Genomic DNA, 17,377 nt, shown 5'->3' with positions numbered 1-17,377 from the left:
ATCAGAATATGACATCATTTACGAACCACGACAAGCAATCAAAGCCCATGTACTAGCCGACTTCCTTGTCGAAATGACACACCTACATCAGGCTGAGGTGAATGAGGTTTGGGTTATTTTTGTCGACGGGTCTTCCAATGTAAAAGAAAGCGGTGCATGAGTCATCGTGGAAAGCCCCCAAGGTATACCAGCGGAGCACTCTATCCACTTTGGGTTTAAAGCTTCAAACAACCAAGCCGAGTATGAAGCAGTCCTCACCAGACTCGCCATGGCAAAGACTTGGGGGCAACAAACATAATCCTCAAGAGCGATTCACAATTAGTAATTGCTCAAGTTCAAGGAAGCTACCAGGCGAAAGAAGCATTCATGATAAAATATCTTGAAAAAGTAAGACTACTACTGACAGAGTTTCAAAGCTTTAAAATGGAGCACATCCCCAGAGAGCAAAACTCGCGAGCTAACATTTTATCCAAGTTAGCCAGCACAAAAGGACTAGTGAACAATAGATCAGTGATCCAACAAAGCGTCCTCAATCCTAGAATCATAATGGCGTAACTAAACGAAAAGCTCAACCATCCAAAAGTGCGCAATCCATGGTCGAAGATGACACTATGCCACTGTTAGTATATAGGTGTCCTAGAGACAATCTGTTTTATCAGATGAACACTTTTTTCTATTTGGTATATCATGATTAATAAATTTGAGCAAACTTTATCTTTATCATATTTATGTCTCGCCAATATTTTATTGTTAATATGCGTTTAAAGATAAAGACCGTAGGAATAGAGCAGGTGTTCACTCGGGGATCTATGATAGGGATCATGATCATGAAGACTCGAGGACACTGAATGCCTATTACCTAAAATTTGTTCCTGGTCTTAAATCACCAAGAAAGGGTATTGGTGATCTCAATAAGACTAGTACGACATCATCTACTTGTATGGAGATACAAGGTAGGGACCTCATGGAATGCAGGCATGGTGATGCCTTAGCTGATGTCGTGGGTGGATCTGTTGGAGAACATATAGCATTGAACTGACCCGCTTAGAGACTCCACAAGGATTCATTATGGAGAGTATCATTGGATTTGTAAAGTCTCTGAACGTTTGGTAGTGTGGATCGTCCTAGACTTAAGGAAGTCATCGAATACTATGTCCTAGAGTTATACTTTGATTGTACAACTCTATCCGCCTGAAAATGGGGAGAACAGTGTACTCTTGGGTATAACTCGAATACATGAGTATAGATGGACATGCCGAAAGGACTCACAATCCCCTATAAGGGATTAGTCGTTCACAAAGACCGATAGGGCTGAGATGACTTCTAGTTGACTCGGGAATCTATGCATAGTAAGAGATCATGAAGAGTCATGATCTGTCTTAGAGTCAATAGAAGAAGATTCCTAGTTCCTGTGAAATATTATATTTAGTCAATAAAGAGAGATGATACTCTATCCTTGCTCTCGAGTAAATGTGAATGACGATGTGAGGGATAATGCTGGCACGGTATCCAAATCAGAGAGGTAGATCACTTGATCAACTCAATTAATTCTGGGGCTACAGAGCATTGTTAGTGTATCTTGTAGTCATTAAATGGATTGGGCCTTTTAAAGGAGTTTAAATGGTTCAAGTTTATTTATGTCAGTAACTAATTGGGCCTAATGGGTCACACACAAAGGTTATTCTTTATTGCAAGTTATAGCAATTTTGGACCAATAGTGAGTTATTGGGCTTTATCAAGACTATGAGTTAAGTTGGGTTGGAGTAAGGACTCCAAGCCCACTTGAACCATGCGCCCTTTTTCGGCATTAGTGGTGAAAGAGTTTTCTCCACTAATGGGCCCAAATATGATGGTAGGCCAAAGAGGCCTCGGGGCACGAATCCTAATAAGTCAAAGAGTTGACTTGACCAAAATAAGGTTTGGGCAAATTTGAATTTGAATTTCGAATTCGAATTACGAACTGGGATAAAAAGAATTTATATTTGAGTTTAAATTTCAAAATGGAATTTGAAATTTGAATTGGAATTTTAAATTCTATGAGGTTAGGTTGTTGAAAATAATTTAAAATAATTTAAAGGAATAATCCAATAGAGATTGGATGGAGATTCTCTCAACTACTCTTTCATTTAAATTCGGAATATAAATAAATACTGATGCAACAAAATTTCTGATGAAAGGAAAGGTATTAAAGGAGCGCATAATTAAAGGGAGTGAATAAAGGAATGTCCCTCTCATCATTCAATATGTGCGCCTAATTAAAGGAGGCTGATGAGGGGCGCCTAATCAAAGGGAGAGAATCAAGGAAAGTCTCTCTCATGACTTTAATTTGTACGCCTAATCAAAGGAGGGACTCATGTGGTTGATCAGATTTTATAAAAACCTGATGCATTATCTCTCCTGAGTGTGTGTATTATTCTAAAAGGAAAAAGCTCCAACCTTTCCTCCTTTCTCTCTTGTTGCACCATCACCTAACCTCAAGACACCATTAAAGTCTTGATAAAAATAATCCAAACACTTGGTAGCCTCTTCCTTGCTTGCGCCTAGCCAGCCACCGAGGAGAAGGAGGGATCAAGGAGAAAGAGTTCTCGCTTGCAAGAAGGATATAACCGTGTGGATCACCATTGGAGGGCGTCATCTTTTTGCGCCTACAAGTGTAAAGGTAATTTTGAAACCCTATTTCGTTTCAACGTAAAGCATTCATACATGGGGTGTATAGATGGTCTATGCTTCCGCTGCGAATTTTTTTTGTTTTCCACCCATGTATGCGCACCATAGTATGACTATGGTGCAGTCTTTCGAACCTTCAGCCACTGGATGATAAAGAGACTTGGATGACACCAATTTGGAACTACTTATTTAAAGGTGAAACACCACAAGAAACGCGCGCAGCAAAAAAGCTAGCGCGTAAGGCTTCGTTTTACACTATCATCAACAACCAGCTGTACAAAAAAGGATTTTCTTCTCGAATGCTTAAATGCCTAGATCCTCAACAGGCTCAGTATGTAATCTCTGAAGTACATGAGGGAATTGGCGGACATCACATGGGAGGAAAATCCTTATCACGAAAAATGATTCGCACAGGTTATTTCTGGCCCATTATGGAAGAGGATGCTAAAAAACACGTACGGTACTGTGTCAAATGCTAAGAGCACGCAGACTTGCACCATGCTCCCCCAGAGGAATTATCTTCAATATTATCCCCATGGCCATTCTACCAATGGGGCATGGACATATTGGGACCATTCCCAATCGCTGTGGGAGGGGTCAAATGGTTGCTAGTAGCAATCGACTACTTCTCCAAATGGATCGAAGCAGAGGCCTTGGCCACGATATCCGCCAGCAAGGCTCGCTGATTCTTCTACCGACAAATCATAAGTCGATTTGGCGTTCCACATACCATCATAACAGATAATGGTACGCAGTTTGTGGACAAAAAATTCAATCAAATACTCCAAGATTTGCATGTTAAACACTGATACACATCTGTCGAACATCCACAAACAAACGGATTGGCAGAAGCTGCAAGTCGAGTCCTGAAATGCGGATTGAAAAGAAGATTAAAAGCAGCTAAAGGAGACTGGCACGAACAGTTAGACTTTGTGTTATGGGGCTACAGAACAACCACGCATTCAACTATCGGAGAAACCCCGTTTCAAATGGTTTATGGCAGTGAAGCCATGATTCCAGTCGAAATTAGAGAGCCATCATGGAGAAGGATGTACATGATGGGACGTAAATTCGTTCCCATCTAGGCCCATTTTGATGGCAAAATACAGCACGTTCCCTCATCTGATGAGCAACTTCAGCATGAAAATCACTTGTTTTACACATTTGTGACAAAAATACAGTGGGGGAACGTATGGTAACGTATTCTTTTAAAATATATTAAAAGGGGAACAGAATGAGATGCATTTAATGCACCTGCTCCACTCATTTAATGCCTTTGTACACTTTGCAGGTGACGTAAAGTTAAAGTCTTCTAAAAGCAGAGGCGGTGCACCAACTGAGCAGCAGGAAACGTGAAGAGCAGAAAATCAAGAGTTCTCATTGGCTGAAAAAGAAAGCAAGGCGTGGGAAGGACTGTAAACAACGGCTCGTCATCACCAAACCCTATTCCATCCAGCAATCTGCGCAGTTTCCACACTCTGCTGCCACCATCCCGTCCCCTCATTCAAGCAACCAGCTCACAAGGATTTACAAGATTGCCACTCCTCTTCCATCTATAAATAGGACAACCCACACACAAAAACATCGTAGAATCCTGGAGGGTTTGAAGTCCAAAAGGAAGAGATCACCTAGTAGTAGTAGTTAGTAGCTTAGTTTTATTTTAAGTTGTAACTGTAGTCAATTGACAACCCCTCTTCTCTTCTCTGTATCAACCCCTAAGACTCCTCACGAGCATCAAACCATCCTTCTCCATTTTCTGTTTCTTTGTGACTGTCTTTCAATTTAATATAATTGTTTTTCTCTTTGTTCCATTCGTTATCTTTTAACTGAATATCGGGTCTATGGGATTTCAGTTTGGAATAATTTTGTTTAAACTATCAGCCATGAGCTGAACTATCTGGGGAATGGGTAAACTGTAAAACTCTTAAAGAACTGTTTTCGAAACTCTTGACTGAAGCGTTTTGGATTTCTTTGGCTAAGTACGCTATATTCATTGTGTATCAATGGAAATTGAACATATACTGAGAAAGGAACTTCCTTAAGGAAGGGATTTCAGATAGCTTAGCCATTGGGGGAAGGTAGTGTCATGGCAAGAACACTACTGGTCACCTTAGGAATAAGGGGTCAACTTGTCCATTTTAAGGTTCTGTACTAAGTACCTGTTGGAGTCAAGGGAGCCATAGGAATATGGAAACTTGTGAGCCACCTAGTCCATGAGCTGAGGAATCAGAGTTGGCAGATAAGAAACTGGGACAAAGCCAAAAAGTGCTAGGTCTTAAGCAGAGAAAACAGTTATTTAAGAGTGGAGCAGTGAATCTGTTCCTTCTGTTAAACTGTTTTAAAACCACCATCCTGTTTCTTGATTATAGTTATTTTTGTTTTAGTAGTTTTTACTTTATTTAATATTGTATCTATCAAACTCCAATGATTACTATCTCACCTTCTTTTAAACAGGAAGGATCACATACATAACGCAACGAGTAATTGTTTGCCATCAGATTGAACATACTGTTCCGGAGGAACGTTGTCAAGACAGTAGGGAACGTTTGACCAGATAGTTCATTTACTAACTTTTCTTCTCATTTTCATTCTTTATAAAACAGTGTAAGACAATAATTAGGATTCTATCCTCGTGGGAACGATAATCTGGGCATTAATACACCCATTATTACTTGATGCGTGCACTTGCGCACTTAGGTTGGAACTAAGGGAACGAATCTGTGTTCTTTACGAACAGAGGAACGTCCCCTAGCAGAAATTATATTTTTCCACCATCAGCAAACCACCCAACAGTACACAAATGAAGACAGCAACTCACAGGCATTACTCTATAAATTAGACGCCATTAATGAAATGCGCGAAGTTTCTCATGTCAAGGAAGTAGCACTCAAGCAGAGAATAGCAGCGTGCTATAACTTAAAGGTTGTCAGACGAAGTTTCAACGTAGGTGACTTAGTCCTACGGCAAGCTGACATCGGCAATAAGAACGCGTGACAAGGCAAATTGGCCGCAAATTGGGAAGGTTCATATCGCATCTACAGCAAAACGGATAAGGGGACATATACCATTGAGACGTTATCTGGCCTCACTATCCCGCGCACATGGAACGCGGATAAGCTTAAGACATTTTATAGCTAAGTCTTTTATGATTCATCATATATTTGTCTTTCCAACTTATTTTTCCAAATAAAGATTGCAAATTTCTTCTTAATAGATACATAGCATAAGTGGACAGGGTCACAACGATTCTAAGGAACAGGATCCCTCATAAGGATCCTTCAAGCAACAGGATCCCTCATACGGATCCTCCAAGTAACAGGATTCCTCCTAAGTATCCTATCAAACAACAGGGTTCCTCATACAAATCCTCCAAGTAACAGGATTCCTCCTAAGGATCCTACCAAATAACAAGATTCCTCATACGAATCCTCCAAGTAACAAGATTCCTCCTAAGGATCCTCCAAATTAACAGGGTCCTTCATAAGGATCCTCCAATTAACAGGATCTGTCATAAGGATCCTCCAATCAACGGATACCTCTTAAGGATCCTCCAATTAACAGGGTCCTTCATAAGGATCCTCCAATTAACAGGATCCGTCATAAGGATCCTACAATCAACAGGATACCTCTTAAGAATCCTACAATTAACAGGAACCGTCACAAGGATCCTCCAATCAACAGGATACCTCACAAGGATCCTCCAATTAACAGGATCCCTTACAAGGATCCTCCAAGTAACAAGATCCCCTCACAAGGATCCTCCAATCAACAAGATCCCTCACAAGGATCCTCCATATAGATCGGAAGTATTCACATCGCGATTCTCCATGATTAAGCGCGATACAAGGCGGGATGAACCTCACCTAGGGTCAAACTCTTTCCAAATGCGCGATACGTCCGGCATACATCATGTACAAATCACGATGACATCACAAGTCAAACACATGCCAGAGGTATGCAAAATATATGCATTTTAACTTATAAACTGTATAACCATGCAGAACACAATTATAAAGCTCTCAAGCACCCATACAAAATATGGACCATAGTTCTAGATACGGGACCTTCCGATTGCAAGGATCCCCTCACAAGTACTTTCCAAATTAACAGGATCCCACAAATAAAGGATTCCTCTACGATCAACCACGATCTTCTACAGACCATCGCGGTTCTCTACATACCAGCGCAACAAAAACGGGATAAGCCTCACTTGGGTCAAAACTCCTTCCAAGGCGCAACACCCCCAGACGCATACCAAAAATAGAGGTGTGCAAACTATACGCGTTATGAATCGATAAAATTCATTACAGATAAGGTTCTCAAAGAAAGAGAAGAAGGACGAGAAGGGTAATACCCTTTGAAGGTTGTCAACTTTTGAAACATGACTCTACAAACACTTAGTCGGAATGTCCTCTAAACAGAAAGGGACGTTGACAGCATCATCATTAGTCAATGCTCTTTTCCTCAAAGAATATATCACTACGAATACTCTACAAACACTGTGTCAAAATTCGCCATACAAGAAGACAGAACACACATTGAAAATACACCATTCATGCCGACAAAAAAAATATCATTGTATATGGAAAGAGGCAATGTCGTGAAGAAGCGATGGGAAATACTCCCCTTAAAACATCATTGTTTTAGAGCACTTGGGGACACTCCCCTTACAGACCAAAAAACTCAGAACAAATATTTAAGCAGAAATTAAACTGTTTGTATAGACATGTCTTGAGGATCATCATTATCTTCGGCGTGATCTTCACTCACAATGGGAGACCCTTGAGGGGTTGGTTCTTCTAAGGATGGCGCGACAGTGTCAGTATCCATCGCACTGACTAGCTCCACTGATACCTCTTGATCTTGATCATTGAGTGTCACCAGTTGGCCATCCTTGAAATAATTGAAGTAATGGACATTCTCCAACTTGACAGAAGGTTTGAAAAAGCGCACTTGCTGCATGATGTTAGCAAAGGTTTTCGCAGCCTCCTTCTCGAACAAACTCTGATACCTCTTCACCTCATTGGTCAAGAAAGCCTTCTCCTCGGCCCAGGTATCAGCATTTCCTTCTAACTCCACAACGCGCTTCTTCAGATCAGCTTTCTCCGCCTCTAAGCCCTTATTGGAGGTCGTCACCTTCTCCAAGGCGCTATCCTTCTTCTCTACTACTTTCTTCAATTTGGCCACTTCCTCCTCAGAATTTTTCAATTTTGCTTTAAGGTCAGCACGTTGCTGAGCATTTTCACCCTTCAACTAATCAATATGTTCCTGCAAGAAGTCCACCGAACCTGTTACATGTAATGAAGTTATAAGTATAAGCGCGATATCATATATTACAAAAAGTAAAGTACCAAGTTCCTTACCAGGCATGGACATAATGAATTGTCCCGCTATGCTTAGATTTTGGGAAATCTGTAACCACTGGTCACGAGATAGCGCTTCGAGATGGGAACCAAATTCCCTATCTTGGACACACATGTCCTTGTCAAGACTCCAATCAAGGTTCGACCATCCCGCATTGGACCTCCTGGTTATCTCCTTAAACGATCTTTTCTTACCCCTCGCGGTATCTTCCACCACTACCGCAGGAGGAATGACATCTAGAGGGGCAGCAGGAGGAGTTAAGGGCTTCACCGGTGACTTAAATCGCACGACAACTTGCTCGCTCTATTCCGCAACAGCAGCGGCAGCAGACGCGGTAGGCTGGGGGGAGGCGGAGAAACCCGCAATAGCAGCACGGTTGGTCGCTATCTTCTCCAATCTACTCAAAGACGCCGTCATTGCACTATCTGCAAACAAGAACAAAAAAGTTCATAATTAGACATATATACAACATATTTACATATCGCGATATACAAAGGTACCAAGATGGAAACACATATGAAATGAGTAAGAGTCCAAATTACCCAGAAAAGCTCGAATATCATCTTCAGAATACTCGTTTAGTATCGTATACGTGCTCAGCGAGCCCGTATCAGAAGCTTCACAAGCAATTTTACTTAAAGTGGTCACAGTCTTCTGTTCTAGATCACTTAAGTCACTAAAGTTATAGCTCAAGATAGCACTACTCGAAGGATACTCGGACCAGTATAAAGGAAAGATAACAGTCCCACCCTCGCTTATGAAAAAGGGGTTGGTACCTTCAGCGGGGTAAATCTTGAAATATTTTGTACTCCACTTATTGATTTTCCTACAGTATAATTCACAAAACCTCACCTTACTTCTAAAAGATATCCAGCTAGTACGTGGCCCCATCACACTGAACATGTACAAAAATGATTCTACAGATTGAAACAGACCATAAGCCTTGCACACCATTTCATATACCCTAATGAAACCCTAGGCATTGGGGGTCAGTTGTGACGGCGCCACATTCAAATGCGCCAACAATCTACAGACGAAAGCGGAAAAGGGAAAACGAACTCCTATGGATAAAAAGAAATAGGAATACACCATCATAAAATGCCTGGTTGATCCTTCTGCCCACGAAGAACAAACACGCTCATTCTACGGGAGACACCAACCTCTCATTGATCATCAAAAGCTTTATCAGGAGTAAGGTGGAGGGATGTTGTTACTTCCGCAAACTCTCCCGGCGAACAAAACACAGACTCAGTATCTAATAATGTATCTGCCACCCAACTCAGGAGATCTTCATCCCGTATGTTTCGCTTCTCAGGGGATTCTTCATCAGGACTAATGCGTAAAACTTTCTTCTTAGCGTCTCACTGCGCTTTTAGCTTCTTCTTCTCATGCACACCTCGTCTTGCCATTATTTCCTTGATTCGGGGAGACACAAAGTCTGATTCAGAAGAAGAAGAATCAGTAGAAAAAGACAAGTCAGAAGAAGCAGGCTTATAATCATCAAAATTCTGTTTCTTAAAGGGATACCCGGCTGGGTATATTACATTTAAAGGCAAAGGACTAGGGCTCTTCTGACCATAAGACTCTCGCACAATAGAACACGAAGCATCGCGCGATGAAGAAGGAGATTTATAGCTTTTTGAATCAGTTAACTTGTAGCTGCACTCAGTACTTGAAGAAGAATCACTCGATATCACAATAGGCCTAGTCATGTTCAAAGAAACTTTGGGAAACAAAGACGGACTTTGTTGAGAAAATACTTGCTCGCGATTAAAACATCGCGAGGACGAACCTAGCTCAAACCTACGCACAGATGGGAAACATCTGTCGTTTTCACAAGCTTTGGGACAAGGAGTAACACACTTATCAGTAGACCTTGACCTAGGGAACGATCTCGAAGGAGGACTGGACGAGCCAGACCGTTCGAAAAATCTGCTAAAATCTGTACATTTGTGATTATCGGACATGACTTGCAGTATGGGTAAGGGAAGACACACTACTAATATAAAAATACATTCAAGTTCAAGAAGAAAAAGTGAAGGAAGAAGATGAACACACTTGAGATTTATACTTCCGGATTCACAGAACCACGAGCAGGACGTGTCAACACCGGAAATACAGAGAATGAACGAATGACGAACACCAAAATTCTCAGGAATAGCAAACAAAGTTATTTTCCCTCCAAACAAGCACAAGCTTAGTACGAGTACAAATGGTAGTCTCTAACGGATAGTCCGAAGGACACCAAAACGTGTTGTGATAAACGGCTTTTAGGGAGCACGTGGCAAGAAGAGGAAGCGTTTCAACTTCCAAAACCACCCATGCTTACCCCTAATCCATCGTTGTTAAGCGGCTAATACTCATAAGGCCACTTTGACATGATTACCGCAGCACACAAAAAGATCATCTGAGTTACAAACTACTGCGCCTCAAAAACAGCATACAGCTCACGGCTTTGCCACATGACAAAACCGCAAGCTAGGGGGCAACTGATCTGGATAAAATATAGGCCCAATCAGGGCCCAACGACACATAAGGAAGCCCAAACCCATTAAGGTCTCAGAGAAAAGCGTAAAGGACAAGTACAACAAGTAAGACGCGATGCCTTCATCGCGACAGACAAGACGTGATGCCCTCCTCGCGACAGACAAGACGCAATGCCCACATCGCGTATGAAACCCCCTTTAGGAAGTAAACTTAAGGACCAAGGCAACCCCACCGCGCCTTGATTCCAATAAAGAACAGACAGCTCCAGCTCGCCACGACTCTACCACTAGACACTATAGCAGATAAGGCTACTCAGGTCCCCTGACTGACCTGCAGCCCAAGCCTGGCCACTCAGAAGCCAAGCCGCCTTAACTAAGGCGGCATTGTAACTACTATATAAGAAAACATATACCACCAAGGTACGATCATCCTTTACATTAACAACATAAAACTCCTACCTCTGATACTGACTTAAGCATCGGAGTGTCTTCACAGGTACCCCCCATTTGGTGTTAACGTGCCAACGTGAAGGACAAAGGCAAAGCACGATCCCCTACGTAACTCCAAGCCCAAACCGAAGAACTACGCTCACAACTCAACCGTGTGTGATTGGGCTCAGTACATATTGGCCAGTCCATAGTGTATTTGGTCTAATCAGAACTCAAGTTAGAAATGAAGAGTAGCACTAAAAGGGAGATATTATAAAGAAGAAACCATCTTCTTGTGAGGACTTCAGATTTCGTCTTCCTTCAAATACTGGTCAAAAAGTTAGCAAATCCAAGTAACTCATCTATACGCTTTGCTCCCGTGGGTTATTTGTGTCTCACTCTAAAAGTACATTTGTTTTTACTTTGATTTTTGACTCACGAACATATGTCTCGCAGCATGCATGTGTTGCTCTTTTGGAAACTGTATAGGTTGTTTTCTAGTTATCAAATTCTTACTATTCCATCATATAAATAATGTCTTATTTTTATTTGCTTTTTAGACGTTTGGTCTCTGAATGTTTTGCTTATGGGTCCTTTCTAAATTGAAGTGTTCATATACTTGTCGGTTTGCTTCCATGTTTTGTTAGGTTTCATAAAGTTCTTGTTATAAAAATTCATTCATTAGCTTGGGACAATATGTTATTGTGTGTATGTAAATGTGGATCGATATCATGATTTCACTCATAGGCTAATAAATGACACAAACGGTCACCACCTTCCTTTTTCCTTCGTTGGCTGAAACCATATGTCCTTCCTGTGATAAAAATGATACCGACAAGGCTTAGAAAGTGTCCCTTTGAATTGTTTTTTTGTTTATTATTTTCCATTTAAGTTGCTTTCTTTTTTCCAAACGTCTAGGGCTTTGGTCACTGTTGGTGGAAGTCATTTTCAACAAATTTGAATAAAGTAAGAATTTATTATAATAATAATACAAAAAGCGAACCTACAAAGTATCTTTCTAAGTACACAAATGAGATGAAAAAAAATATAAGTCAGACTTAGAAAAGTTGGACACATTTCTTTTTATTATTATTTATCCTTACTAAAAAATGAAATTACTAATGTTCCGTATGACTTCTCATGAACATAAGATAGTTTTTTTTTTTGAAACAAAATTGTAATGTTGAATCCAAAACTTAAACATTTTTATGGTAACATAATAATGGAAAACAATAAGAGCGCGGTGATTATGGATTTTCTTTTAAACATGAAAATAACATCATTCAATTCAGATCACTGTGGGTATGTAAATTTCAAAATTAATTTGATATCAAATAAGAGGGATTAGCTGAGTTGTGACAGTTTGTTAATCCTATTATTTTTTAAATCATTTCGACTGTGACAGTCCGATGATTTAAAACAATTTTAGAAATAATAAATAAACAAACAAATAATCATAATTTTTAATTATTGATTTTGGGTTAATTTAAAACATAAAGAATAAAGAAAGTTAGTTCACTGTCAATTGACATGGGAGTCTGTTGAGCCGTGACAGCTAGTTAACTCCACATATTTATTTTGACTCATTTTAACCGTGACGGTTTGGTGATTCAAAATTAAATCAAATTTATCCTAAAATCTACGATAACAAAAATAATAATATGAATATTATTATTCTTTTAAATAAAAGGATTAGCTGAGTTGAGACGGCTTGTTAATCCTACAATTATCGTTTCAGATTATTTTAGCTGCGACAGTTTGATAGTCCGAAACCATCAAATCAAAAACTTTAAAATTAAAACTACTTTAAAAAATAAAAGCAATCAACACACAAATATTTTCTACAGAACGACGTAGCTTTGAGTTACCTATTATACAGATGGATACGTCGGAGCGGGACTCTTCCCGTCAAGCACAAAAATAAATTTTCAAAATTAGTTTTCTTTTCAAACAATCATTCTTATTTATTTTTTTATGGTGAAATAAATATTTAAAATTTTATCAATAATTTGCACAATTAATACAAGGTAACCGTTTTTTTTAACGGACGGTGTAGGGTGCTAATACCTTCCCTACTCATAATCGACTCCCGAATCCATTTCTGTTTTCAAAGGCCATTTGTCTTTAATAAAAGGTTTTTCCAATGTTTTCCTAAATAAACCTTGGTGGCGACTCCATTGTTTTAAACATCTTAATCTCTTTCGCCATCACGTCGCGATACGGTTGCGACAAGTTTATAATGAGTTTTAAAACTAACCTTGTTTATGATGAAGTTTTCTCGCCAACTATTCCTACCGTTATCCCACACAGTTCTAATCCTGTTTGTGATACTCAAAATGAGTTGTCTATTGCTGAAGAGAGGGGAAATCCTACATCCACGTATCCAACTGAAAATGTTGAGGAAGAACATGAGGCTGAACCTGATACTATTACAGGATCTAAAGAGATTGTTGCTACTCCAGTAGAAGATCCACTTGTGCGTCATTCTACTCGGACTTGGAAGCAACCAGAATATTTAAACTAATATACCTGTAGAATTGAAAGACAGTACCTCTGCACCTGTCACCAATTCCGGTCGTGCTGCTCACATAAAGTAATCCTTTACACAATTATGTTGATTTTGATAAATTTTCTCCTAAACATCGAGCATTTTTAGCCACTGTTGATGCGGGATATGTGCCAACAAATTTTCGTGAAGCAATGACGGATACCAGGTGGATTGATGCAATGAGAAAGGAGATCTCAGCACTTGAGGAAACCAATACATGGCGTATCACAGACCTTCCTCTAGGAAAGCATGCCTTGCCCAGTAAATGGGTTTTCAAAATAAAATATAATGCAGATGGTTCGATCGAGCGATACAAGGCTCGTCTTGTTATTGCAAGAAATAGACAGGTTGAAGGAGAAGATTATGGTGAAACATTTGCACTCGTTGCCAAAATGGTTAGTGTGCGAACGTTGCTTGCTGTTGCATCTGCGAAGAAATGGGAGGTGCATCAGTTAGATGTACACAATGCATTTTTAAATGGAGATTTGGAGGAAGAAGTCTATATGCGCTCTCCTCCAGGTTTTTGGCCATCCACTGGCTCTTCTCATCAGGTGTGTCGTCTTCAAAAGTCGTTATATGGTTTAAAGCAATCACCACACAATTGGTTTTCTAAGCTTCGTTCTTCGTTGCTCGAATATGGATTTGAACAATCCAATGCTGATTATACATTGTTTTCTTTTTCTCGTGGTAATGTATTCTTAGCTCTTTTGGTGTATGTGGATGACATAATCTTAGCTGGGAACAATACCGCAGTTTGTAAGCAGGTGAAAATTTATCTTAACACTTGCTTCAAGATCAAGGATCAGGGACCACTGAAGTATTTTTTAGGAATAGAGGTTTCCTGAGTCAATAGGGTATTTTCTTATGTCAAAGAAAGTACGCATTAAGCATTCTCGCCGAGGCAGGCTTGAGCGGGAGCAAACCAGCAGTTACTCCCATGGAACAAAATCATAGGTTAGCTCTTGATGATGGACCCTTATTTGACAAACCAGAACATTATCGACGGCTTATTGGTAAACTTATATACTTGACAGTCACCAGACCTGATTTGAGCTATGTGGTTCATGTTTTATCACAGTTCATGCAGGCGCCACATGTAACACTCCGTGTATACCCGGTTTGTTAACATGTCATCGTATTAAGCCACGCTTAATTAAAAATAGAATATTTTTTTCTGTTAAATTATGACGTCATTATCCTTACCAAGTTGAATTACTTAAATCATTTCAAAACATTGCCTGCATGTAAATTGCAAAGGACAGCTACTGAAAAATCTCAATAAATAATAAAGTGAGTTTCTAGTCACGGATCTACAACACATAGTCTGGACAGATCCTGATAGTTTGTACAACTCAAATAAACTTAAACATCGTCAAATGAATGTGGCATGGACAATTCCTATACTCACCAAATAAACAGCATACTCATCAAGTCTCAATACAAACAGCATGGTAATGGAGAAAGCATAAAACCAAGCATGTACATCAGCATAAACAGCAAACATGATAATCAACTAAGCTCCGGCCTCCTGCCGCTAGAGGTCTCGGCCCGTGTGTTACCTGAACCTGAAATAAGCGCCCCAAACGTGGGGTGAGATCTCTAAACATAAATCTCAGTAAGACAAGGGGGCCTCAAGGATCTTCAACCCCAAGCTCACTTACATGTGCAATATAAGTTCCAAAAGCACTTAAATAGTATAAGTTCCAAAACAGTGCAATGCAGCAGATAATCATGTCATGTGTGTTATAACTATTCTACTGATCAGAGAAGTGCAGGAATACGTCTATTACCCACACAGTACACGCCCATGCTGTACCCGCCCCCAAGACAACCCCATGGCTTCCTGGCTAGGCGAAACACCACATACATATCATAAAGCAATTGCACTTAACAGCTCAATAGGATTTCAATAAAACAGTACATGAAAACACATCATGCATATAACCATTCCCCCATGGGACATATTGGAACAAACAATGGCTAAACTGAGGACACGAAAGCTTAACTTGAAGCTAACAAACCAAGCCAAGAGTCCACACAAGCTCAAAGCCCAAACCCAGCAGCAGAATCACAATATGTTTCGGACCAGCAATCATATCAACAACCATAACTCATAAGTATAAACATAAAGACAACGCTTCTCCTTTGCGTTTCATGTCTTAAGGCTTCTCACAAAGCCACAAGCCCTTAATCACTTGATTCTGACTTAGTTTAATTATTACAGAAGTCTCACTTCATCAATCTAGGGTCCACAAACCCATAACACAGTTCTGTATGAACAGTGCAGCTACTGTTCTTCGAAAACCCAGAATATCCGGATATTTGTCGGGGCCATATCCGGATATCCATATCCGGATATTTCGCGACAGAATGCAGTTTCTGCATTTCGCGAGATATCACTTCCAAGGTTTCATTTTTAACACTTCTATACGTTAAAGCATGCATTTTTATTCTGTTCAAGGTTCATATATCAGTTGGTTACTTAAACAACTCATTAAACATGCCAAGACTCCACTTTTAACCATTAAAACTCATGATTAAAGGTGGTAAAGCTTACCCAAGCTCAAAACAAAGCAATAATGGCTCTTAGAGCTCACCACACTGCCTCTTCAGTTCTGACTTGAAGGCAAACAAAAATGGCACACCAAAGGTTGGTCTTTTAACACCAAAGATCACTCCTTGGACCTCAAAATTCCATGACAATGGCTTCACCCTCACAACTCAGAAACTCAGCACCTTAAACTCTCCAAACAGAGACCCAAAGTTAGAAACAAGGCCAACACTCACCCCAATGGTAATCCTCACTCACACCAAGTGTTTTGGAGAAGATTTCATGAATGAAAAGGTCTCAGGGCTCAAGAAATGGGGAAGGGAAGGCAATGGAATAGTGCACAAAGGCTGGTCAGCCTCCAAGGTCACGTAGCAATAGTGAAATGCCTAGGGTTTTGTGCAAAAGTCATATTTATAGACGGTTTAAACTTAATCGCACTGTATTAGCGCTAATGGCTACGCTTAGCATTTTAATCCCAAACTTAAGATTTTGAACCTACTCATTTTTCTAAGATTTAACATATTTTTATTTTATTTTTCACAGCACTTTTCCAGTACGCGTTTTTCCATAGCCAGTATCAGTTCTAGCACCGATTCTCATTATTTTAACTTGAAACTCGTTTTACAAATCCTATATAATATTTTAGGAATATTCATGCACTTATTATAATTTTCCGGGATACTTCATCGGTACGCATTTATACCGAGTAGAAGAACCGATATCTGCACTTTTCGTCAGAAAAGCGAATTTAAGCTTTCTTAATCACTTACCATAATTATTAAAGCCTTTTCAAAAATTACTAGGGTCAATTATGGAATTATTTCCTAATTTCTCATAGTTAATTAATTAACTTCCTTAATTAACGGTGCAGGTTCTTACACCACGTGAGACACATTTTCATGCGGTTACTCGTGTTCTGCGTTACATAAAAATGAGTCAAGGGAAGGGTGTTTTGTTGTTTTCTATTAGTGATTTAAAGTTACATGGTTATTGTGATTCGGATTGGGCATCATGTCCCCTTACACGGCTGTCTGTTACAGGTTATTTTGTCATGCTTGGTCACTCTCTTGTATCTTGGAGAACAAAGAAACAAGTCATCGTAGCTCGTTCTTCAGCAGAGGCCTAATACAGGGCCATGGCGACGGTTACTTCAGAGTTTATTTGGCTTAAAGGATTTCTCTTGAGTCTTGGAGTTAATCATTCTAGTCCTATGGATCTCCTATGTGATAATCAAGCAACACTTCACATTGCTGCTAATCCAGTATTTCACGAGCGAACTAAACACATTGAACTTGACTGTCATTTTGTTCGGGAACATATTTTCGCGGGTCA

The 17,377-nt window shown here is 39.8% G+C and overlaps 1 protein-coding gene across 1 annotated transcript; it reads left to right on the top strand.

Moving 5' to 3' along the window:
- Window positions 1–14,431: 14,431 nt before the first annotated feature.
- On the top strand, window positions 14,432–17,171 carry LOC133315530 (uncharacterized mitochondrial protein AtMg00240-like). The gene is made up of 2 exons (XM_061517162.1): window positions 14,432–14,611; window positions 16,917–17,171. Exons 1-2 carry the CDS (start codon window positions 14,432–14,434, stop codon window positions 17,169–17,171), a joined length of 435 nt encoding a protein of 144 aa, XP_061373146.1.
- The last annotated feature ends 206 nt before the right edge of the window (window positions 17,172–17,377 follow it).

Source organism: Gastrolobium bilobum, unplaced genomic scaffold, assembly GCF_033153095.1.
Source record: "Gastrolobium bilobum isolate Gb01-03AN ecotype WA unplaced genomic scaffold, APGP_CSIRO_Gbil_v1 utg14192, whole genome shotgun sequence".
Lineage (NCBI taxonomy): Eukaryota > Viridiplantae > Streptophyta > Magnoliopsida > Fabales > Fabaceae > Gastrolobium > Gastrolobium bilobum.
This window is presented reverse-complemented; position numbering and strand designations above follow the sequence as displayed.